Raw genomic sequence first — 24,575 nt, 5'->3', positions numbered from 1 at the left:
TGGTTGATGGCACATCCGGCAAATGTCATCAACGTCTTGATGCCAGACGTACCGCCTGCAGTTTCTCGTCGGCATTATCCTGTCCTGGATGGCTATCATGTCGGCTTCTACTACTGAAGAGAGTTCACCACGCGTTAGCCACAGATTAGATGCGGCCTTGTCGACGTGTGGCCGGTCCAGTTGATGGGGGTGGGCACCATGCACTGCCTTCTGCTTCCAAGCTGCAATCTTCTCCTCCACTGTCTGCAGATTGCAGTTGAGTTGGTACTCCGCTTGCGCCAAGTGCAGAGCGCTGTATCCTCTGTCGGCGGCGCAGACAGCCCGGTATAGCGCGTTTTGGTTGGCGCGTTCTGCGAAGTACTCGCGCAGTTGTCGTACCTGGGCAACACACAGTGCAGAAATGTCGACGATTCCAAGTCCCCCTTCTTTGCGTGGTAGTGAAACTCTCTCCAGTGCCGATTGAGGATGGTGCATTCCGGCCTCTTTGAATGCTTTCCTCATCCTCCTCTCAAGGTCCTCTAGGATAGTTTTGCTCCATTTGACTACACCAAAACTGAAGGTCAGCAGGGGAACCGCGAATGTGTTGATCGCGCGTACCTTGTTCCCCGCGTTGAGGAAAGTCCTCAGGACACAGTTCACTCGACTCAAGAACTTGTCTCGCAGCTCCGTCTTGATGTCGGAGTGGCGAATCCCGGTGAGCTGTCGGAATCCAAGATATTTATAGGATTCGCCACGAACCATGTCTCTTATAAACTCGCCGTCATAGACCTCGTAGCCTCCGGATTCGGTAAGTTGTCCTTTCAGCAGGTGGACACAGCGACACTTGTCGAGGCCGAACTCCATACAGATGTCCCTGCTTATGTCTTCGACAACCCGGATAGCTACACCTAGACGCTGACGTGAATCAGCGTAGACCTTGAGATCGTCCATGTAAAAGGTATAGGTCACTTCTTCGTGGGCGCCGTCGCCATACCTTATTTTATAGCCATGACCGTTTCTATTGAGCGTCCTACTGAGGGGGTTCAGTGCTAGACAAAACCAAAGCGGGCTGAAAGAGTCGCCTTGGAATATCCCCCTCTTTATCTGCAGCGTTCTAGACTGCAACACATTTTCCCCATCACTAAGGTGCAGAGACGTGCTCCACTGCCTCATCGCATGCTGCAGGAACCTAACGACGACGGGATCAATTTTGTAGAGCTCCAATACCCGGACGAGAAACGAGTGAGGTATGGAGTCATAAGCCTTCCTGTAATCGATATAGGCCATGCTTAGGTTCCGCTGATTATAAACCGCCTGGCCGACTATGGTTGCGTCGATGATGGCCTGGTCTTTGCAGCCATGCGTATTTTTTCTGCATCCTTTCTGCTCTTCTGCGATGATATGGTGTTGTTCGCAGTGGGCAGAAACTTTGGCGGTTATGATGCTGCTTAATATCTTGTACAGACTCGATAGGCACGTTATCGGCCTGTACTTTGATGGGTTCAATGTGTTGCTGTCTTTCGGGAGGAGGAATGTGACGCCACGGGTGGCGAATTCAGGGAGGTTGTGTGGGTCACGTAGCACCTTGTTGAAGCACTCAGCTATCTTTTGATGTGCGACGGTCAGCTTCTTGTGCCAGAAGTTCTGAACACCATCGGGGCCCGGTGCTGCCCAGTTCCTCAGGTACCGCGAGGCTTCGCGGACATCGTTCTCTTCGACGATGATAGCTGGCATCTCTCCAATTTCACCACAACTCTCCTCCTCCCGTCTTAACCACATTTGCCCGTCGCGATGTTGTACTGGGGTCTCCCAAATACCAGCCCAGAAGTTCGTCACATCGCTAATATCTGGCAAACCTTCGCGGTAGTCGGGCTTCTCGTCGCTAATGTGGTCGTAGAACGCTTTTTCGTTATCTCTGAACATCCGATTTTGTTCCTGGCGCTTTGCAGAGTCAGAGTAACGTTTCAGCCGTTTAGTTAGGACGCTCAATTGCTGTACCAGTGTGTCGAGTTTTTCCGTCAGCTGGTGAGCTCCCAGCTGGCGAAGTTCAGTAGGCCGCACGATCACAGCAACTTGGCGACATAATTTCGCCGATCTGCTGCCTCTTTTGTACGCCATCAGTCTTCCAATTGCGGCGCGCTTGTTTAGGATCCGTTGCTCCAATCTCCTTCGCCATGGAGGCTCACGCCTTTCACGGAGATGTTGGAGCAGTCCGCCTCTTGGCCTAATACGGTATCCTAAACTTTTGGCGGTCGCCACAGCAGCACAGTAAACTTTCAGTTGCAGCTCCTCCATGTTCTCAGCATCAACCAAGTGCAGCGGAAGAACGTGCTCGTTCATGAGCTTTACTGCACTTGTCAGCCTGCGGGAATGCTGCAACTTCGGGATCCTGGGGCGCGACAAAGGGTCCGTGTCGCGGAACTGTGAGATCGCCTCGTCGTAATGGAAGACCAGATCGCGTAGTAGTTGTTGATCTGGCTGTGGATCTTCCGGCTCAGGGGGTTGTTGTACTGTGGCCTCCACTGGTGCTGATTCGCGTGCCCCACTCGCGAATGAATTGCTCAGCCGTACTGAACTTCGTCTCGACACATCGCTTGCTCTGCTTGTTCTGGAGCTTAGTTCTCTCTGCACCTGCTGCTTGATCTCGTCGACTTGCGTTTGGGAGAGCATATTGTTGCGTACAATCGCTCTACGCCTCGCGTTCATCGCGTTTTGGTCAAGCCTCCCGACGAACTCTGGATACGCTTCCTCGAACATTGCGAGTATTCGAGGGCGACCGCTCATGTCCGTCTCCAAAGCAGTGCAGATGTAATAGGCGCGGATCACGAATTCATTCATTTCATGTGTCCACATGATCCGTCGCCTAGTAGTACCCACAAGTGTGGACGACTGTCGTCTGACAGTCGCAACACGCCTCGTAGGCGCAGCGTTTCGTTGGTGATGTCGATGGCTGCTGTTTCCGTGTGGCGGTAGCTCTTCGGGTTGAACCCGGCTGGTGGCCCGCTCTTGCACATCGCCCTCCAGCCGCTGGCCGCTCGCTCTTACGCCCGTTCCAGGACCAGCTCCAGTTCGGGGACCCTCCTCGGGCGATCGCATTCTGAGTATTCTTCGTGAACGTAGCTCCATTTTCTGGGTGTATCTCCTTTGCCCGGGAGACAGCGGGTTGGCAAGGCCTCCATGACCCGGGAGGCCTTCCCCGGGAGAGATATAGCGCTCTGACTCGCTCGCACCCCCTCACTTAGCCACTTTCGACACCCGTTCTCGGAGCCAAGACCAGGTGTGTGTTTCCAGTTCACGCCCGATCTAAAAATGTCGTCATATGATCTTCGTGGAGGCGTGGATACGTGAGATTTCCAATTTATTTGTTTTTTTTAAAGTGTTTTTTTTTTTATAAATTGTGTTTTCCAGGGCATTCATCTTGTACTGTCATGGAATGATTCCGTGATCCCATAAAATTCAACCGTGCCATACGTGTGGCATTTAGTCCCAGTTCTAGAAAGGAACGCTTCAGTTGCACCTGATTTCACCATCGAAATTCGTCACAATTTTCACTGTCATCCTAGTGCATGTGATAGTGTAAATATAACGTGTGACCACTTGTTTTCTAATGATCAAACTTACGAAACTCTTCTCCTAAATTTACGACCACTAATTTGACAACCTTGAAAGAGATCCAATGTTTATGAAAATTTTAATATTAATGTTCACTGATTTTTCTTCTGCAATAATAAAAATCGAAAAGATCGTTTTTCGCGATTTTTTCAATACAAAGAATCGATTGAAAAAATGGAAGGCGGAGAGGAAAAAATGGATCCTCTGAATATCGATCCAAGATCGCCCAATCCTAATTTAATCACCAAATTATCAACGGTAAATCAAAGGAATCAATTATCACAGAAGTATGAAATTAACACTTCCTCATCATCTCCATCCTCATCACTTCCGAATTCAGTAAAGGTACCCTTAAAAAAATGGTAGTTTCTTCCAGAACAGTACCAGAAGCAGGACTAGAGGCGAATGAATTGCAGAGTTTAAAGCCTTTTAAATACAAGCAAGTTCAAGTCATAAGTAGGCAAGGAAATACAGGTAGACCCGGTTTTTTTTTGGATTTTTTTGTGTAGTTTTGTGAAATTACATTTTCCTGTAAATATTTCCGAGTGTTTTTGTTGTTCTTTTCGGATTTACAGGAGTTTTGACCTTGTTTTGACCGAAATATAGAGCAAGATACTAACGCAGTACCAATAATGCTTATTCATGGACGATGAAACGCTCACAAAGATGTGTATTGGGCGTGTATCTAGTCTTTCCAAATAAGTTTATTTTAGCTGACGAATCCACTAGAAAAATTATTTTTTGCTTGGGTTGCGCATGCAAAACCATACCGAGATAGAGCTGATTTTTTGTGTCATTTTTCCGAAATAGTTCATACATTTTCCAACAACTTTGGTAAACATATCTATGTTAATCAGACTTACGATTTTGAATAACGATTTTTTAAAAGAAAGATCAATGATTTTGAATGTGCTCTTTTAAAAAATTAGTAGTCATTAAAAATGATCATATGATAATGAAAATCGTGATTTTGAGTTGCCTCCACCATTTCAATAGAAACAGAGAGTCGCGTCAAAATTTGCTGTTTTTGGCTGATTTGGCGTGGAATGGATCTATATTGTTCTGAAATGAAGCATTGAATATGACAACGCTCTGCTGTCATGCTGACAGTGCTTTTCCGAGTGACACGACCACGCCAGATTACCCTAAGATCCTAAATGAACCCCAAAGAGCTGTTTAGAAGTTCGAACTGAACTTAATTGGATGTCTCAGTGTTGATGGCTTGGATAGGATTGAAGCGTTCCTCAAATATAATAGGATCAAAACTGATCAGTGCTCCTCGTGTGACATCCCAAGAAAAGGGAGCGCGGTTGGAATTCGCTCGCAAGAACATGTAACGCTAATTCTATCAATCTAAGGTAATCTATGCATTTACATCATTTAAGGAAAACCCGTATGAAATCCTCACAGAAAATGTTTATCTTATAGAGTAATTCCACCCCGAAACGGCAACCTTCTCCGATTTTTTTGAAACATAGTACTTATGATGGAAACTGTACTGTTAAAAAATCTTACTCAAAAATTGAATTAATTATATAAAAACCTTTATATCTCAAACTATGCCCCTTCGATATTTTTTGTATATTTTTATTAGAAACCCCTTCCAGTTTGACAAAGTTTGACGTATAGTGGTGTCGTGGTTATCTCACCAAAATGGAGAGATGAATACTTTGTGAAATCGTAGCTATTTGAGGGGCTCAAAATGAAGGGGTGTAAGTGACATCATCAATTTCTCCACACCAACTCTCTCTTCTGATCATAACTGGCTGCAAACACATTCCCAGCTGTATTTGACATTGTGGAAGAAAGTTTACATTGTGATGTTTATAGTTTACATGGTCTCGGGACCATGGGCGCTATATTTTTCATATATTTTTCATGAAGGGATTCTTGAGGATTTTTGACATAACATATCCGAAAATCAAAGATGTGTTCTTTTTCGTTTTTGAGTTATGATTTCACAAAGTTGACCGATGGCCCGGAAAATCATTTTTCGCTTTTTTCCAAAAATGACTTTTCAAAAAATCATAACTAAAACATGCAAGGCAAACATATTTCATATTCAACCATCAATACTCTATAACTCTTTCTAAGACACTATTTCGGTACGACTCATAATTTTTGAGATATAAATTATCAAAGATTTCTCTTACTCAAATCGATACGCCCTTTTCAAAAGTTACGCTTGAGTCAAAAAATTCCCAATTGCTGTGGAAAACTCATATTTCCTCTAACCCAAACAGGATACACACTTTCATTCTAATCAAAAATACTCATGTTTTGTCATTTGTCGATTTCATTTGGATCTGCTGTAATATAAGCACATAAGCTCATAAGCATTTCCTTTCGAACAGAAATACCTTCTACTACGATAAGAAACGATGGTCCTAATGCGTTTAAAAACGTCCATCCAATCGCTATAAAACCGTGGCACTCAACGTGTTAATATGAATTATATTAGGCTGTCAAAAAAGCCCTGCGGTATTTCCGCGAGGTGCCGTTGTAAGCGCGTAGTTCTAGTTGTATTCATTGTATCGAGTCATACTATAGCTTGTTGAGAAGGTATTTTTGCGCGCTATAATATAGTCCTTGACAGTGTTTTGTTTGGTTAAGTCGTTCGTGAGTTATATTGTCGCAAATATGGAGCAAAATAAAGAGAAAATCCGACATATTTTACAGTACAGTAATCGTTCGCTAACTGGTCCTGGTTTAACTGGTCTGCTTTTTAACTGGGCGAACGTTAACTGGTCATTGGACCAGTTAAAAAGTAGAATTTCGTAAACAATCGACGCCATATTCAAATGGAAGGTTTGCTATGAGGGGCATTCGAGTGTAATTTGAAATGTTATGAAAATTTACATTATTTTCGAATGACAAAAACATTGATTAAATTACAGAAAAATAATTTCCTCAAATTATATGTCATATCTGTTGTCGCTGTCAATGCGAAACCTTTGGAAACCTTTTGTTTACTCTTTCATGATCAATCAAACGAATGGTCGAATCAAACAATTCATTGAAGTTCCCCTCGATTTTATTTGACGTTTTACATGCCGGACCAGTTAAAACGCGTATGTCGATAACTGGTCTTCCCTTTTCGCCCAGTTAGCGAACGTTTACTGTACTACTATGACAAAGGCTGCCAATAAAATTTGTGCAGTTTATGAACCCGATACAGTTTCCATTTCTACCGCACAACGATGGTTTGAACGTTTTCGTTCTGGTGTAGAGGTCGTCGAAGATGCGCCACGCTCCGGAAGGCCTGTCGTCGAAAATTGCGACAAAATCGCTGAATTAGCCGAGAAAGACCGGCATAGTAGCAGCCGTAGCATCGGCCAAGAGCTGGGGATAAGTCATCAAACCGTTATTAACCATTTGAAGAAGCTTGAATTCACAAAGAAGCTCGATGTATGGGTGCCACACACGTTGACGCAAAAAAACATCTTTGGCCGTATCGACGCATGTGAATCGCTGCTGAATCGCAACAAAATCGACCCGTTTCTGAAGCGGATGGTGAATGGCGATGAAAAGTGGGTCACTTACGACAACGTGAAGCGCAAACGGTCGTGGTCGAAGCCCGCTGAAGCGGCTCAGACGGTGGCCAAGCCCTCATTAACGGCCAGGAAGGTTCTGCTGTGTGTTTGGTGGGATTGTCAAGGAATAATCTATTATGAGCTGCTTTCCTATGGCCAAACGCTCAATTCGGACCTGTACTGTCAACAACTGGACCGCTTGAAGGTAGCACTCATGAAGAAGAGGCCATCTTTGATAAACAGAGGCCGCATTGTCTTCCATCAGGACAACGCCAGGCCACACACTTCTTTGGTGACGCGCCAGAAGCTCCGGGAGCTCGGATGGGAGGTTCTTTTGCATCCGCCGTATAGTCCGGACCTTGCACCAAGTGACTAACACCTGTTTTTGTCCATGGCGAACGAGCTAGGTAGTCAGAAGTTAGCCACAAAAGAGGCCTGTGAAAATTGGCTATCCGAGTTTTTTGCCAATAAGGAAGCGAGCTTCTATAACAGGGGTATTATGAAGTTGGCATCTCGTTGGGAACAAGTCATCGAACAAAACGGCGCATATTTGACTTAAAACAGATGATTGTAACTAATTTTATGAACAAATGGAAATTCAAAAAAAAATACCGCAGGACTTTTTTGACAGCCTAATATCTTCGATTGCAATCCTGGTTATGGTGTCAGACCCAGTTTGGTTTGACAAAAAATCTACTGTGCTTATTTATATTGCGGCGCTTTTATATGTTCATCCAATCTGTTCTTCTCCCATTCAAAACCCTAATCTCATTTATTATCTAAAATATTTGTAAAACCTTAAATTATAAATGCTCACCTGATCGAAGGGACACTGCTTCCTGTGCAGGGTCGCTAAGCAAGTACGGCAGATGGTGTGGCCACATCCTAGACTGATGGGTGGACGTAGATTTGCTGCAAATTCGTTGCAGCAAACTGGACAGCTGAGAAACTCTGTCCATTGGGGCGCCTGAATCGGCATTCTAAAACGGGAAAAATAGAAAACGCCGATACCAACGGTACGCGCGGGTACCAGGCGATACGGTTCATTAGCTATGCTGCTGGGTAAGTTCTAACTTAACAAATGAGCTTATTGGTTTTTAACGCGTTCGCTGCTGGACGGTGGAAGTGATTTTTTTTTTCGTTGCTGCTTCGTATAAAACCGGACAAGGCGTTGTTGAGAAGGTGGTGCCGAGGCCGCTCAAGGTCGAAATGCGGCGCTTCTTCGCGCGAAAGGCAACAGGTAGGATTGACATTTTCGAGCGGCATGATTCAACCGGTCTGCGCTGTGTTCTCCGTTGCCACGTTGACAATCGATCGAGACTGTGGGTTGCGCCGCGGTGGTGTGATGTGGTGTGGTAACAGCATGGGAATTCCCATGGCGATTTTTTAATTCCGCGTGAAGACACACGTGTTGCAGAAATCACTCTCTCACTGGCTCAAAATGGCAATCATTCGGCTCGTTGAACCGTGTTGTCCGTAATGATGGTTTGTCCAAGACGGTTTGCGTGTTGTTGGCAAGCCGCGCGCCTCAACCGTCACTCTTTCTTTCATCTTTCGTCACAAGCATCAGGCGGTTGTCGTTGTGTTTCGAAAAACTAGACGTGTATATATTAATACATGGCAACTTGCAGCGCGCCGTACGACTATTGCGGCAAAAAAGCTTCTTAACCTGCTATCTGATTTAGCTTTGATGAAAGCGCAACTGGTCGGAGGGCTAAGTTTAGTTGCGCGTGGATATTTTATGTGCTTGCGTCTTTTCTTCTCTCCATCAAACGCACTGTGTTGTGTTTTGCCACGTTCGATAAACGAAAGGAAAAGCACCGACCGTCGATTCGTTCGTACGTATTATTTTTCCTTTCTCTCGCTCCCTCGCGAGAAAACGAAAAACATGCACAGGCACATCCGGGCTGGTTTTGGGGTTGTAGTTCGACATGTCTGGACCGTGGCATTCAAAGCTCAATTAGAAATGATGTAAAGGCTTTCGCTCGAAGGTGTTACCGAATAAACCGCGACGCGGTACGAGACGAATTCGTACGTAAGCCATTTGCGATGGCGGCACGGTACAGTGGATTTCGATTAATACATTTGGATACATTTCTGTGAATTGTTTTTGGAAAACGAATCCAGCGTTTTAAACTCATAAAATGCAAATCTCAAAATTAAACTTCGGTTGAATAGCGAATCGATTTTCAACCAGCTACGTTCGTCCGACAACTAAATGTGCGGGTACACATAATAAGAAAGATAGGCAAATTTTTGATCAACTTTAAAGTAGTGTAACGGCGTCACATATTATCCGATTTGAAATCATCCTGCACCATTCAATTGAAAGTTCCATAATGTTTTACTGCGTGGCGCCAATATTATCGAGCAACACCTGCGTCACTCCGACTCTTCGGATAGCATTTCAATCTTGTACCCCGGACCCATGAACTGTTGAACAAAAAGAAATATTAGTACACTGCGTTTCACACCAGTCCATTTTTTTGAGTTTCCAGAGATATGTAAGAAGTTGGATGAATTGAAGTATATAGTGTAAGTGCGTATAAGTGCACCAGTGGCCGAGTAGTTAGCGTCTCACATTATCATGCCGGTGTTCGGGTTCTGGCCGAGGGATTTTTCGTCAGAGAAATTTCCTTCGACTTGCACTGTGGTCACGCGTATTCTAGAGCTTGCCACTCGGAATACATTCAAGACGTGTTATTTGGGTTAAGAAATCTCAACTAAGTATTAATAAATGACGCTAATTATTGCATACGTTGAGACGGTTAAAGTTCCACAGGGAACGTTAACGCCATTCAAGAAGTGTAGAACACAATAACTATCTTCATTTATAAGACTGGCCATTTGAACTCTATTGTTATGTCCAGCAGGTATGGGAAAAATCGTATCCAAATTCGTTCGACAACACTAATTCACAGACAAAACTCATCCTTGTATTCTCCGATTATGTCTCACTATATTTGAGACAGAAAACAATCACCTATCATCTTCGCAAAGTTCATTCACGAATTCATCGGAAAAAATATTGTTTCGATTCCTTTCATCTATTCTCAGAGCATTTTGCATTCTATCATTTGTCTCTCGGAACGACGTTAGATGGTGAGAGAATCAGAATGGAATCTTTTACTCGAGCCAATGAGTGTCTCTGTGATACAGTTTCAATTGAATCCTCATACAAGTAAAATCATTCGTTTTTTACTCAAATAGCAATCATTGAAGTCTCGATCGCAGCAGTAAAATACAGGGAGGTAGTCGAAATCGAGTTGTTTCCTGTTCACTATTGCAATGACTTCCTTTTTATAGTATGAAACGATCTACACCAACGCAGAAGACCATATTAACGCAAGTTATTAGTGAGCGGGAAAGCAGATTCAAGTGCATTGGTTGGCTTGAATCGTAACAAGGAAGAGAGTAGAAGGTACAATTAAATCATACATGCACTCGGATTGAGCCTATTTTGACTCATTCGTTATATTGTTTCGCAAGATTCTTTCAAAGGAGTATTCATGAATTGAATGTTGTTGTCCACTCTTTGTTATGTTAGGTTCACTCACAGTCCTGATGAAGAAGGTAGGAGAGTTGAAAATGATTCTTCGTGTAATCTCACGATTGCTTGTTGCATTCTCTTTGCAAGGATTATTTCAAGCAGATACAAGGGAGATATATAATTGGGTGAGGAGAAATGAGTGAGTGAACTTCTCCATGCTTGGTGTCCAGGCGCGACACATTCAAAAAACTAAAATTCTAGTGTTTCATAACTATAGAACCACATGGAAAAACTCTCACTCCTTTACAAAATTAACGTCAATTTGACATGAATTACAATAAGTTTGTAGTTCGTAGGTCATCTTTAGTTCTCAATCAGTTCAAATAACCCATTCGGAGTGGTTTCGACTAAGGTGCGCCATGTTCTAATGTGTATCTCGTTCTACACAGACGATACTGCTCGTTTGAGCTCTTCAAATCACTCATACTGCTTGTAAGCTGCATCTACTCTTCGTACGATCACTTCTCATAATTTCTTGATAGGGGTTTGATCTGGTAAACAAGCTGACCAGTCCAGAATCTGAAGGCCCTATTTATTAAACCATGCCATGATCTTCCACATTTTATGAATTGATGCCAAATTACCCAATTATCGCATTGTTTTTGATGCAAAAACAGCAGTAAATGATTCTGAAGTACTTCGTTGCACTTCTTACTATTCATTCGCGTTGATGGTAAGATATCTAAAACAGGCATCAATCCATAAAATCCGGAAAGTCATGGCATGGTTTAATGAATAGGGGCTTCAGATTCCGGACTGGTCAACTCGTTTATCAGATCAAACCCCTGTCAAGAACTTACAAGCAGTATGAGTGATATGAAGAGCCCAAACAAGCAGTATCCTCTGTGTAGAACGAGATACACATTACAATATGGCGCACCTTGGTCGAAATCACTCCGAATGGGTTATTTGAACTGACTGAGAACTGGAGATGACCTACGAACTAGAATCTTATTGTAATTCATGTGAAATTGACGTTAATTTTGTAAAGGAGTGAGAGTTTTTTCCATCTGGCTCTATAGTTTTGAAACACTGGTATTTTAGCTTTTTGAATGTATCGCGCTTGTACACAACAATAAAGTTCAAATGGCCAGCCTTATAAATGAAGATAGTTATTGTGTTCTACACTATATACTTCAATTCATCTGACATCTTTCATTTCTCTGGAAATTTAGAAAAATTGAGTGATTCTACAGTTGTGAAACGCAATGTAGTTCATTAACCATGATAAATAAATATCAGAGATCGAAATGCTCGCCTACTTGAGAGAAAAAAAATATCGGTTTTCCCCCACAGGCAGTAATGCCCACCTTCCTGATTTTTCAGGATATCCCAGACTTTTCGCACGATCCCTGATATTCTGATAAACACTCAAATATGCCTGATTTTTCAGAAATGATCCGGATTCTTCCTGATGTTTGTACTTTTTAGTTTATAGAATTGAAATTATCCGTAAAAATATACTGGGGTCATTGTAAAATTTTTCTTGATTGGAAATGAGAACTGTCGTAATAACCCTCCGGACCATAGATCTAAAATGCTTACATCAAATTAAGTTCTCCTGATATTATCAATTGCACTGTGATCACGCGTATTCTAGAGCTTGCCACTCAAAATGCATTCAAGGCGTGTTATTTGGCATAGAAATCTAAACTAAGTACTAATAAAAATGACGCAAGTAATACTACGTTGAGACGGCGAAGTTCCTCTAGGAACGTTAGTGCCATTGAAGAAGAAGATATTATCAATATGTATGATTGTTGCAAATCGACTGAATGAGCTTTTCCAGAGTGAAAATCCCGAAATTATTTTTACCACGCACAAATGTTTCGAGGCTTTTCAAAGATAATTTTATGAAACCAGAATATCTGAAGAATTTAAGAAATAATAACGAGATCAAGTTTGAGGAACAACATCACCTTGTATGATGTGTATGTACGAGCAAAGTTATTGATGAAGGAATGCGTTTAAAGTGTGTAATAACCCAAGAGAATCTTTTTGAATTCAAAATCAACATAATATTTTATATCAATATTGAACATAAATAATAATTATTAATATTGAAATTAACAATTGCTATTCAGATTCAAAGTAGATCAACTTTAATGATGAAACTATAATAAGTTTATCTATAATCGAAACATAAAACATCAAGATTAACACTAGGTCTACGGAACGCGTGATTTTGACGCATTTCGAATTTTTTAAAGAAAATTACAGAAACCGTTTGCATTTTTATTTTATCTCTTGCAATGACTTTTATCCATTGATCGAGGTGAATATGTATTGAAATCAAATTCCTTTAAAAATATTGAAATATCGAAGTTCTCTATGTGGTATACCTACAAAATTTTAAACAGAGAATGAAATATACGAAATAATTGAATCTTTCATAAAAAAATACAAAAACATATAAAAATTACACTGAAAAAACAATTAAAAACTGTAACATTTTTCCAATTTTTTTAAAATTCTGAACGAAAATTATATGAACAACTACCAAAAAGCCTCCCAAACATCGGAAGAAGGGCACTGTTACAAGGAAAAAGCTTTTTAACCTTCATTTTATCTGTTTATCCTCAATCAATGGTATGAAGGGAAACATCATAAGAAGGTTGGCTTCACCTTCTAGTTGAATTTTTTCATCATTATCCACTAACTCTACCAAAACAGCTTCACAATAAAGGTAAAATGAGCAATGTTTCTGAATTCTTTATAATGCTTCGATATAACGTACAATTCGATACAACGTACATATTTGGAAGTGAAATGTACGTTATTTCGAAGTTCCCATGTAATTACTTGAAAGAGTAATAGTTAACAAACAATTCTATAAAATTACGGCAGTAGATTTTGATAAAATAGTCCAGAAATTGAAAAAAAAATCTATGCATTCAAGGTGGGCTTTTTTATGCCTATCACTGTACGTCGACTATACAATTATAGGCAATGCGGTACTTGCGTATATGACACACTGTGTAACTAAATTTCCAGACTGGTAGTGAAAATGAACTCCTAAACAAGTGTATATTTGTTATATTGAGTCTAATAGTTTGGTTTCAATGCTTTTAACATCAATTTAATAGCAATCCAAATGTGTGCCCTAATTTGTCTTAAGAATGGCGCTCAACGCTTCTATAAAAACCGTTCAAATAGACCGAATATTGCTAAAAATGTTCTTTTGATTAATTTGTCATAATTTTAGTAAAAGAGTGTCTCCCTACACCCAAACTAGCGTTAGCAGCGAACATATCATCTTCGGCATAAAAATTGAACTAATGCCGACTGGGTTGTAAGGCTGTACCACACAACCACGCTATTCTCATAACCACTGGTGCTGTTATTCTGATGTACGAAAATATTACACAAGATTATAAAATGAAATTGATTCTTAAAAGTATACACGGAAAGCGTTTTCTGCGGAAAGCGGATGTCCGGTGTATAGCTCCTCGTAAATTTATCATTATAAAAAAACTGTACGAACAAGACTCATTTCTCTCAGATTTATTTTGCACCTGTTAACAGCAGGCGTTTGTTAGCCAGCCCTAGCTTTAACAAATAATGCACTGTAGTGTTAAGTATATAAATTAAAAGGAATTAGGTCGAAACCAAATGACATTTGTTAACACGAATTTTCTGGTCTTTCGCGTCCCATCTGTCACGAATGGATCACGAAATAACCCGTGTTTTTCTACACTTGATGGTTAAATCCTTGGTCTGCCAAGAATCTAATAAGGCCTACCGATGGCTCGCCTTCGTCTCATCCGTTCGTGGAATCCGAACAAATGAAGCGTACAAGTTTGCTCCAAAACTTGCGGTCCCAGGCGAATGTCTTACAGACTTCTTTGCGGTCCTTAATGTGTTAACATGACGGGTAATTGCAGAAATTATATAAACTGAATCAAGATAAATATGTTTGAAAACAACAGCATCCATACATTACCAATTCATCCTATCCCATTGATAGTGCGATGAATAAAATAAAATCGCTTTGTGGGTTCTTGCACATACCTCAAAAACAAAACGTATTTAGAATCAGCGGAGGAATTATGTGTGCATACTGGGGTGGCAATAGATGTATGAAAAAAAATAAATATCGAATTTAAAGCTCAATCGGACATGATTTAGGGGTACCTCAAAGCTCTCGAAGTTTTGAAGGAAATTTGGAAAATCGATTTTAAATGTGTTAAAAATGCATGAAACGTCGAGATCTGGTGTTATCTCGCAATAAAAAAATTTTTGGCCGAAAATCGACATTTTGGGACTTAGCCTAAGTGGCCAAAACATCAAAACTTTGAGGGCTTTTAGGCTAAATCATGTCCGATTGAGCTGAAAATTTGGCACAGGTGTTTTTTGGGGTCAATAAGCAAAATTTTGTTTTCGAGATGACATCAGATCTCGACGTTTCATGCATTTTTAAGTCATTTGGCATCGAAAAAAAAATTCGATTTTACAAATTTCCTTTACTCCCTCCTTGGAAGATTTTCGAGAATCAAAAAATCAAAATTTTGAGCGCTAAGAGGCACCCCTAAATCATATTCGATTGAGCTGAAACTTTGCATAGGTCATTTTTTGGGCCAATAAACAAAATGTGAATGGTCGGTTTATGAAATTTGACATGACCTGCCACACTAGTGCATACGAAACAAATCGCCATATAACTAACAAACTTCCAACCGACAAATTTCGTTTGGAATGCAAGCTTCAAGATCAACCCATTCTCGGGTAGATTAATGCAATGTTGAGTAATGAAAATTGAAAGTAGAAAAACATTGCGATTGTGCAACTCCCCGAGTGACCGAGATTTACATCGATCCGTTTCACAGCTCAATGGTGGTGTGAATGTGCATCGCAATAGGGGAGGAGGGGGATCTAAATGTAATGAAAAGAAGAAAAAAAATGAAATCTATGATGATGATGATGGTACACTGTCTGTCAATTCTCGCTTATCATTCCTCATGCCCCGCGGCAACCACAGCCACAGCCAACATACAGAATGACGACGAAGTGGAGGAGTATTTAATTACACTGTTGGCGGAATTGCATTACGTTCAAATTGTATTTTCCTTACCGCACGGAGCTATGCGTTGTTTTATTTTTCCGTATTCGTGCTTTATCATGCACATACTAGCTCTAGTTACCAAACCAGAAGGTTACCAAACTGTGTTTGGCGTGGATTGCGCGCTATTTGGGGAATCGATTAACCATGTTGGAAAACATCCTGTGCACCACTGGCTCCATCCATATACACCACGATGTAGTAACCGTCTCATGGTCTAATAAACAGCACGCGATGAGGGGCACTACTACCGTCTGCAAGCAATTGATTCAGGCTGAGTGTTCGATTAATTCGGAGGTTTGCCTCGATATGGTATGGAAGGTAGACCTCAATGGAACAAAACAACAACACACCATCTTTGGGTGCCAATGCGAAATTACCAAAGGCCGTCTCACTCGAGCAAAGACTAACATGACGAACTTTGATTTCGGTTTCATTATGAACACAGTTGTGGAAAAGACGCGAAAAGACGAGACCATGAGAGAGTATTGCGTGAGACGCCGCCGAAGGAAAAATATGTTACGATACCAACAATGCTGTATAAACCGGTAAATAGGACACACATATCGATGGCACGGTATGAGTCACTGCCGGATGCGAGTTGTGGAAAGTTGGATAATATTATCGGCGGTGGCAATCCAAGTCCTGGTCAAATATGAGGAAATTGAACGATGGCCTTTCTGCTCAAAGTGCAACCGACAGTCAATATGTGAGCAGTACCTAACGGGAAATTTAACATTAAACCTACCAGCATTTGATATATACGTATTTCTACCGATAGCGGTCGAATGACCGCTTTTCAAATAAACGTTCTATTTTTTCAAGTTGAACATAAATAATACATAAATTACGATAGATCAGACTATACTAAATTATTATCAGGTAATACATTTAAAATATTCATTTTTTGCAATACCCAATTTGACCGGATTTTAGGTCTTTCAGAAATTGTAATGGGATCTGCTGAAGTTTTATCTATACTCTTCATTTCTTGCTCTTTTAAATTTCGGTATTCAATTCATCTGCTAACTGAAATGAAACTTCTTGTGGCAATTTTCTTTCTCCAGTAGATTATAATCCCTATAAACTACAAACGTTTATAGCAACTAAATCCAAAACTTTAGAAGGCCCGTCTGCGAGTGGATTGTGTTTTTTTTTCCAAAATATATATTTTTATCAAGGTTCATATGGCGTTAGCCTGACGGGGCCGGAGTTCAATATTTTGACAGTTTTCTGCGAGAGTTTGATTTTGTGTTATACTTTCCAGTTATTTGGATTTTCTACCCGTTTATTGAGTAGATCTGCATCTTGTTTTTGCTGAAAATAGCTGTTCATAAACAAGAACATTTCTAACAGGTTTGTACCAGTTTCAGCTATTTTGTATGCCACATAATCGGAAAGGTTCACCAGAGGTCGAGGCTCTAAATCCTGTATGAAGCAAGCTGAGCATAAGCTTACAGAGCGTACCGAGGATGAATTGGATGGTATTTTTGCTGTGGAAAATTAAAATGTGTAGTAATCTCAGACTTACAAAGCAAATCTTACAGTTCTGCTGAAAAGTTTATAAGTTAACACAGTAAAACTATTTTGTTGTTGCAAGATTCAATTTTATTATTCAACATAATTGGCTTCGAGGGCGATACAGCGATTATAGCGATCTTGCAACTTTTCGATACCATTTTTATAGTACTCTTTCGGTTTTTCCAAAATAGGCCTCAGTTTCGGTAATTACTTCATCATCGGTCTTAAATTTCTTGCCAACGAGCATTCTCTTCAGGTCTGCGAACAGAAAATAGTCGCTGTGGACCAGATCTGGAGAATAAGGTAGATGCGGAAGCAATTCGAAGCCCAATTCATACAATATTGCCATCGTTTTCATTGATTTGTGATTTATCCATTTTTTCACAATAACAAAAGTTGCTTCACTCTCAATGCTGTAACTCACGAACCAATCGGTGCTTTTTTTTGCAAGAGGCGCCATCTAGACGTCAACGTTATGAACTTTTCAGCCTAACTGTTATATATATATAAACGAATTTCTGTCTGGTTGTCTTTCTGTCTGTCTTTCTGATCCTTATGGACTCGGAAATTACAGAACAAATCGACGTGAAAATTTGTATGTAGTCTCCACTCCTCCCTTTCTAAGGGGGGCTGCCATACAAATGAAACACAAATTTCTACATAACTCCAGAACTAATCAAGTAAATGAAGCCAAATTTTGCATGTGGAGGTTTTGAGGACACGACACGTTTCTATGGTGATTCGACACTCCTCTAAAGCGAGCTCACAAACAAATAAAACACAAATTTCTGTATAACTTGAGAACTAATCAAGCGAATGGAACCAAATTTGGCATAAGGTTATGGGGGACAATAAATGTTTCTATTGTGATTTGACACACCTCCCCTCTCTAGATTGCATAACTCAAGAACTAATCAAGTAAATGGGCTCAAATTTGTCACGTGAAGGTTCAAGGGTCAATAAATGTTTCTATGGTACTCCTTCCCGTTCCCTGAAGGGGGCGCCTTCCATACAAACGAAACACAAAATTATACTTGATTCGAGAACTAATAAAGCAAATGGAGCCAATTTGGCATGTGAATGTTTCTAGGGGCGAAAAATGTTTATATGATGAATTGAAATACCTCTGGAAGAGTAGGGGGAGAGGAGTTTCCATACAAACAAAACACATATTTCTGCATAACTCTTATTTATTTATTTATTTAATTGTTACCAACAGGCTTTATTTTGCTCTAATGATTTAATGGAAATTTCTAATTTGTCCAATAAAATGTTGCCGGACCACATTTCTCGAATAATGGAAGTCGAAACCAGATGCTACTCTCCCCTGAGGTATTCCTGATGTAGCAGAGAATTCTGCGGAGAAGCACTCGCCAATTTTGACCGTGAGGGAGCGACCGATCAAGTATGATGTGAGCTAATGTAAAACATTGCCGCTGAAGCCTAGCTTGTCCAATTTGCGCACTGTAATATCGGAAAAGGCGGAAAGGTCGGTGTAAATAGCGTCCGTTTTGGTCACACCACTAAACATTCCGTCAGCAATATATGTCGTGAACGATAGCAGATTCGTTGAGGTGGATCGCTTCGGCATGAATCCATGCTGATCGATAGATATATACTGCTTACAGTGAGCGAAAATCGATTCGATGACCACAAGTTCAAATAGTTTGGAAACCGCGTTCAGAGCAGAGATTCCTCGGTAGTTGTCGATGCTTCTTCTATCGCCTTTCTTATGAACCGGATGTAAATGTAAGCCTTCTTCCAAAGCAATGGGAAGATGCCCTTAGTCAAAGAAAGATTGAACAACTGGCATAGTGGAAACAATAACCCTACTGCGCATTTTTTCACGACCGATGCTGGGACTCCATCTGGTCCGACAGAATGAGAGAATTTCAATTTGCTGAAACCAGATTTCAGCATTTCGTTATTCACGGTGATTCGGAACAGCGAACTGTTCAGTATTGGAACACTTCTCGTGGCTCTCGAGAGCTGGTCTTGAGACAGATTCTCGTTCGAGAAAGTACCAGAAAACTTCGCTGAAAAGAGATTGCAAATTCCCTGTGTGTAAGACGCTTCATGTCCATCGTGAAACATAGATGATGGTAATCCAGACTCCTTGCGTTGTTCATCGACGTATTTCCAGAATAGTTTAGGATTGCTCTTGAATTTCCGCTGAATACCGCGTAGGTAGATTACATGGCATCGTTTGCTAGTTCTTTGGTATTGACGGTTAAATTGTACATATTGTTGCTTCAAAGGTGGGAGACGGTATTTAGAGTATTTTCTAAGTGCAGCCCTCTTAGCCGTTTTGAGTCGGCGAAGCTCGGTGGTTTGCCACGGTTGGTGACCGGATGAACGTATGTGTAACTCGAGAAATAATAGAGCAAATTGAACCAAAATTGGAATGTGAGGATTTTACAGTACAATAAATGTTTGTATGATGGTATGATACGTATCTCTTCTCTGGAAGGGGAAGGGGGAGTCCAATAAAAATATTACACGTATTTCAAAAATATAACAAATATTTCAACAAACAACGAAACGAAAACTTAACGAAAATTTTCGGAAAACTATGAAGGAAAATTCGGAAAATTGAATTCCCATATGTTCTACAATTACATTGTGGCAAGCGTTGTTAGTCCATTTGATAATTGCGCTAACGAAATTGATCTTTGTTCGCAAGTGGAAATGAATTTTAAAGTGAAAAAACGCACTCCTATACAGGAAACCCCGTTTTTGTGCGGTTGCTTTTTGTGTGATTTCTCATTTGTGTGATTGTTTAGGTGCGATATTATTATTTGTGCGATTAGTTTGTGTGATTCAAGACCCGAAGTCATAATAAAATCGCACAAACGAGGAATCACGCGGAAAGGGACCGCACAAAAACAGGTTTGCCTGTATCTTATAACTATATAAAAACACGGATCGCCAAATGTGTTGGATTAGGTGAAGTGGGCTCCCATTTAGGCTTTGTGCTTTTGGCCTTAAATGCTGGTCTCGTGAAGAAGTAAACTATAATGAATATTCGTGTGCAGATATCCTTAATCGGTGGCTAGTTTCGCCAAAACAACAGATGATTATGTTGAAATTAAGAACATATTCAGCCAGAAAGATCAACCAACCCTCAGATATGATTTCCGGGTACCTGAATGCTCTGCGGAGAAGTGAAATATGGTTAAAAGAAAATTGATCGAAAACGTAGAAAATCCATCAATTGGTTAATTCATGGAAAATACAAGGAAGCATTCGAAAGTTAGCTCGAGCCTCTGTGTCTTGAATCTACACCCAAACTAGCGTTGGCAGAAAACATGTCAACTTTGGCAGAAATGATGCCATTCCGTGTGTTGTTGAGTCAAATGCGCAAATTATGAGCTATTTTTAAAAGTTTAAAAATGGTTTGTCTTCTTTCTTTTCTCATTTCATTTAGGATTATGCCAAAAAAAGCCCATACGACGTCAATGGGATTCGAACCTAGGACGGCTGGAATGCAAAGCTAATTTACACGACCACGCTATCCACATGGCTAATGACGCTTAAGAAGTTGTTCAGCAAATACGTGATAATATTGCAAGAGTAAAAAAGGAGCGCATGAAGGAGAACAATATCTGTCTCGGTCTGGGCCGTGTATGTGCCGAAGCACGCGGAAAGCTAATTTGTCTTTTGTTTCGCTCGCTCGTATTAATCTTATATTGCTGTACCATGTATATTATACAAATGCTTACCAGTATAAAAAATAGCTTGTAAATAGCTTGCCTAACTGTTTCACAAAGTTCATGTTAGTTCTATGGAATATTTCGCGCTATTAGAAAGATCGCAACTATATTTAAATCATCTACATGAACGTCGATTGATAATGAATCCGCTTCTGTTGCATAGAAGCTACGATGGTAAACAAATGATGTTTGCCCAACAGATGCTCTGCATGTATGTGTAGCAAGAGACCTATTGAAGCAATGAAAATGTGCATCGTAAACTTCAACGTTTTCCGTCTCGCCATAACCAGCAAGCGAAAACTTAAAACAGGGTTCCCGCACGCATTAGCAGAGTGAGCACCAGCCAGCGGACGAGACACAACAAACACAACGAAAAAGCGACGCTGATTGGTTTACATTCTAATGCGCGAGCCTGAAAAAAAAACATCTAAAATGCCTGTGCGCAGTGCGCTGCGCGGGGGAATAGTCCAAACTCATTCCAATTTAGATAGTGTACCGTAGATTCCCGTGTTAGTAAGCGTTCCAATGAAGTTGGTATTTAATTTTGTTGTTCCAAGTTTAAAATAAAATACTTAAAGTTATCTTTGGTATTTTGTTCCCAACAGTCGTTTTTAAGACAATATTAAATCGAGTGAAATCTTCCACTGGCAGTGAACCATCAATTAGCAACTCCAAAATCGTGTTTCAAAGTGTTTCGCTCCTGTCGCAACTTGTTCTATCACCACGTGGTTCGTTATCGAAATTAATAATTTTTCTCAGAACAATTTTAATGTAACTTCATTCATTCACACAGTTTAGAGGAACTGCGAATAATGGACAAAAATGAACTGTTCCAACGGCTTTTTAAAGCTATCATCAAAGCTAATCCTCAGAGCAGCAAGAAGAAGTCACAGGATGAAGCAGTACGAATTTAGAATAAATCGAAGAAAAAAAGACTCATTTCTGAAAAACTCTCCGAAATTCAAGCAAAAATAACTTCGCAAACTGGCACTTTGCTCAAATTTTGGGGGCAGGCAAGTACAAGTACCCCGAAACAGAATAAAGATTCTGTTCCACTGTTGGTGCCTACAAAATATTCTGATAGTGGCGATCAAACAGAACCAACACAAAAACGACCAGCATTCGCTCAGGATAGACTGAAGTTGGGGCTCGCAAGCATCAATGTTGAAATTGTAAGTACATTTAATATAAGGCCTGTCTAGAGTCAGAATCAATCTGAATAGAATTTATCTTTTCTTGCAAGGTCAAGCTCAGAGAAATGGGAGACTACGGATTACTTACGGAAGCGCCAACAGCGGTTTCGGGATGAGAAGAAAAAATCAATGCGAAACCTATTCGCCAGCATACCTGAGGCCAAGGGTATTTTGAAGGCACACAGTTCTACTGGACGACCGCCATTGGAAAAAGCCAGCCAGATTTGCTTGAAGCAATTGTGGACATTGCAATGCATGGATCAGCAGCTGAGGAGAAACGGCAGGATGAGAGATATCGGAGCATTAAAACTCTAACCGAAGCGCTAAAGCACAAAGGATTCCATGTGAGTCGGTCGGGTACGTATCTTCGTTTGATTCCTCATAAAGTGACCAGTATCGAAGGTAAACGTCACGTACACACAGTACCAGTAACATTATTAAAGGCTAGGAATGATAGCCACAAAGTACATGTAGATGGCAAATTTTGTACTGCGATCATACATATGCTTGAACAGCTGGCTTCGATTCTGGGACCGAATGAGGTGTGTTTTCTGAGCCAAGATGATAAAGCACGTGTTGTAATGGGCTTAACAGCAGCCAATAAACAGGCACCGATATTAATGCACCTCGAATATCGCGTTAATCTTCCGGATCATGATTTCGTCGTGGCAGCTAAACATAAGCTTATTCCATCTGTTATCGCAGGATGCAGTATAAAGTCAGGACACATTTGACAAGCTGAAGCAGTTGGATACAGTGGTCCAACGTACGTTGCAGTTCGTTCGGGGAAGCACTGTTCTTCAAATGCATTTTCTCATGGGCTCGACTTTACAACGGTTTGTGAGCTCCCTGAATTCGATGAAATTTTTCGGTATCAAGGAACAGTTAAGCCAATAATCATAATTACTGTGGACAGAGGAGTAGACGAGAACCCTCGATATAAAAAGGTCATAGATATGGCGATTCATCATTTTAATAAATTGAATCTTGATGCAATATTCGTTGCTACAAATGCTCCAGGACACAGTGCCTTCAACCGCGTTGAACGTCGAATGGCTCCTCTTTCCCGCGAGTTAGCAGGCTTAATACTTCCTCATGATCATTACGGATTTCACTCGGATTACATAACTATTTATATTTTTTTTAAGTTTCGATAGTTTGCTTTCTAAATAGCTTTTGAGCTATCGGAATAAGATTTTCGTGTCAATAAGTAACAAAAATCACGCGTAGACGGCGTTATCTTTCGAATTAAGTGATCACTTCGGTCAGCCGACAAAGGAATATTAAAGCTCCAATCCTTGCACTCTAAACGAAACGCTCACGTTTTCGAAACTTTGAACTTATACCCCAGTATTGAAATGAAAGACCATTTGTACATTCTAACATCAAACGTGTTTATAAAGTTTTCACTAATACCAATATAAGATGACAGGTCCTCCAAGGGCGTTCTTTCGAAGACCGTTTTAAGGGCAAGAACTTCAACTCTTTGGACACCATAGGAAAGCAAGCAAATTTTTCGACGGTTTTTGGAGGAAAAACCAAACAAGTTTTAGGAGGATGTAAAAATGATTGTATTGGTTAACCTTTCAGTGAAACTTTCATGACATTCTATAAAATAAAAGTCTATTTAATGCCTTCAGTAATAGACTATCTTAAATTATTGTTTGAAACTAAAACTATGCTAAAGACGAGGAAACCCATCGACTGATGAACCAACATATGGAAATGATGCATAAAAAGAAATACGAAAGTACTCACAGATGACAAGCTTGTGAATAAATGAAAGTCTCTAGCTGACAATCAAGAAAATGGATGGAAGATTTGGCATGATCAAAGTTGCAGCCCACCCTATTCTGAGTTAGCCCTCCTCATAGTATATAAAGCAGAACAGAACTCCTTCTCATAATGCTTCACAGAGACACGAAACGAAAACGGTTGACGAGTTCTGCAACGCCACGCCAGTTTTACCTTGATAGATTACACTCATTTCCATTACATCATGAAAGGATTGAATGCAATATCACAGACAGTGCAATGGAATCTAGATAGAAAAAGAAGCTCTCATTTGCGACCCAACCCATGTCATTGAACAGTTCAGTCGGGCCAAATTCTAGCGCGAAGAACGGGTCGAACGTAACATCCGAACTCAAGTCAAACTTTTTAACTTTTCCGCTCACATTAAACCCAGACAGAAAGAAAAACAAAAGTCCTGAGCAAACATCGGTCGAACTACACACAGTCTCACACGCGTTTTGGTGGACTGAAAATGGCTGATTGGCAAGAGAGACAAAAAAACGGCCACCTGACAGACTAGCGCGCGCTAAGGTGAAAGTTTCGCTCTCCATGGTTGAGAGATTTCGTACATATTTAGACGAAACTTGTTAGTCTAGCTTTCCGCTACCTGTGAGACCTTCT

The 24,575-nt window shown here is 40.7% G+C and overlaps 1 protein-coding gene across 4 annotated transcripts in view; it reads right to left on the bottom strand.

The window, feature by feature from the left end:
• LOC129771250 (roquin-1) overlaps positions 1-24,575 on the bottom strand; it is a 76,924-nt gene that overhangs the window by 30,665 nt on the left and 21,684 nt on the right. For all 4 annotated transcript variants that reach the window (XM_055774707.1, XM_055774709.1, XM_055774708.1 and 1 more), the window contains one exon: positions 7,942-8,104. In XM_055774707.1, the coding sequence (XP_055630682.1) occupies positions 7,942-8,103 (162 nt within the window). In that variant the 5' untranslated portion in view covers position 8,104. The remainder of the gene's footprint in view (positions 1-7,941; positions 8,105-24,575) is intronic.

Source organism: Toxorhynchites rutilus, chromosome 2 (genome assembly GCF_029784135.1).
Source record: "Toxorhynchites rutilus septentrionalis strain SRP chromosome 2, ASM2978413v1, whole genome shotgun sequence".
Taxonomy (NCBI): domain Eukaryota; kingdom Metazoa; phylum Arthropoda; class Insecta; order Diptera; family Culicidae; genus Toxorhynchites; species Toxorhynchites rutilus.
This window is presented reverse-complemented; position numbering and strand designations above follow the sequence as displayed.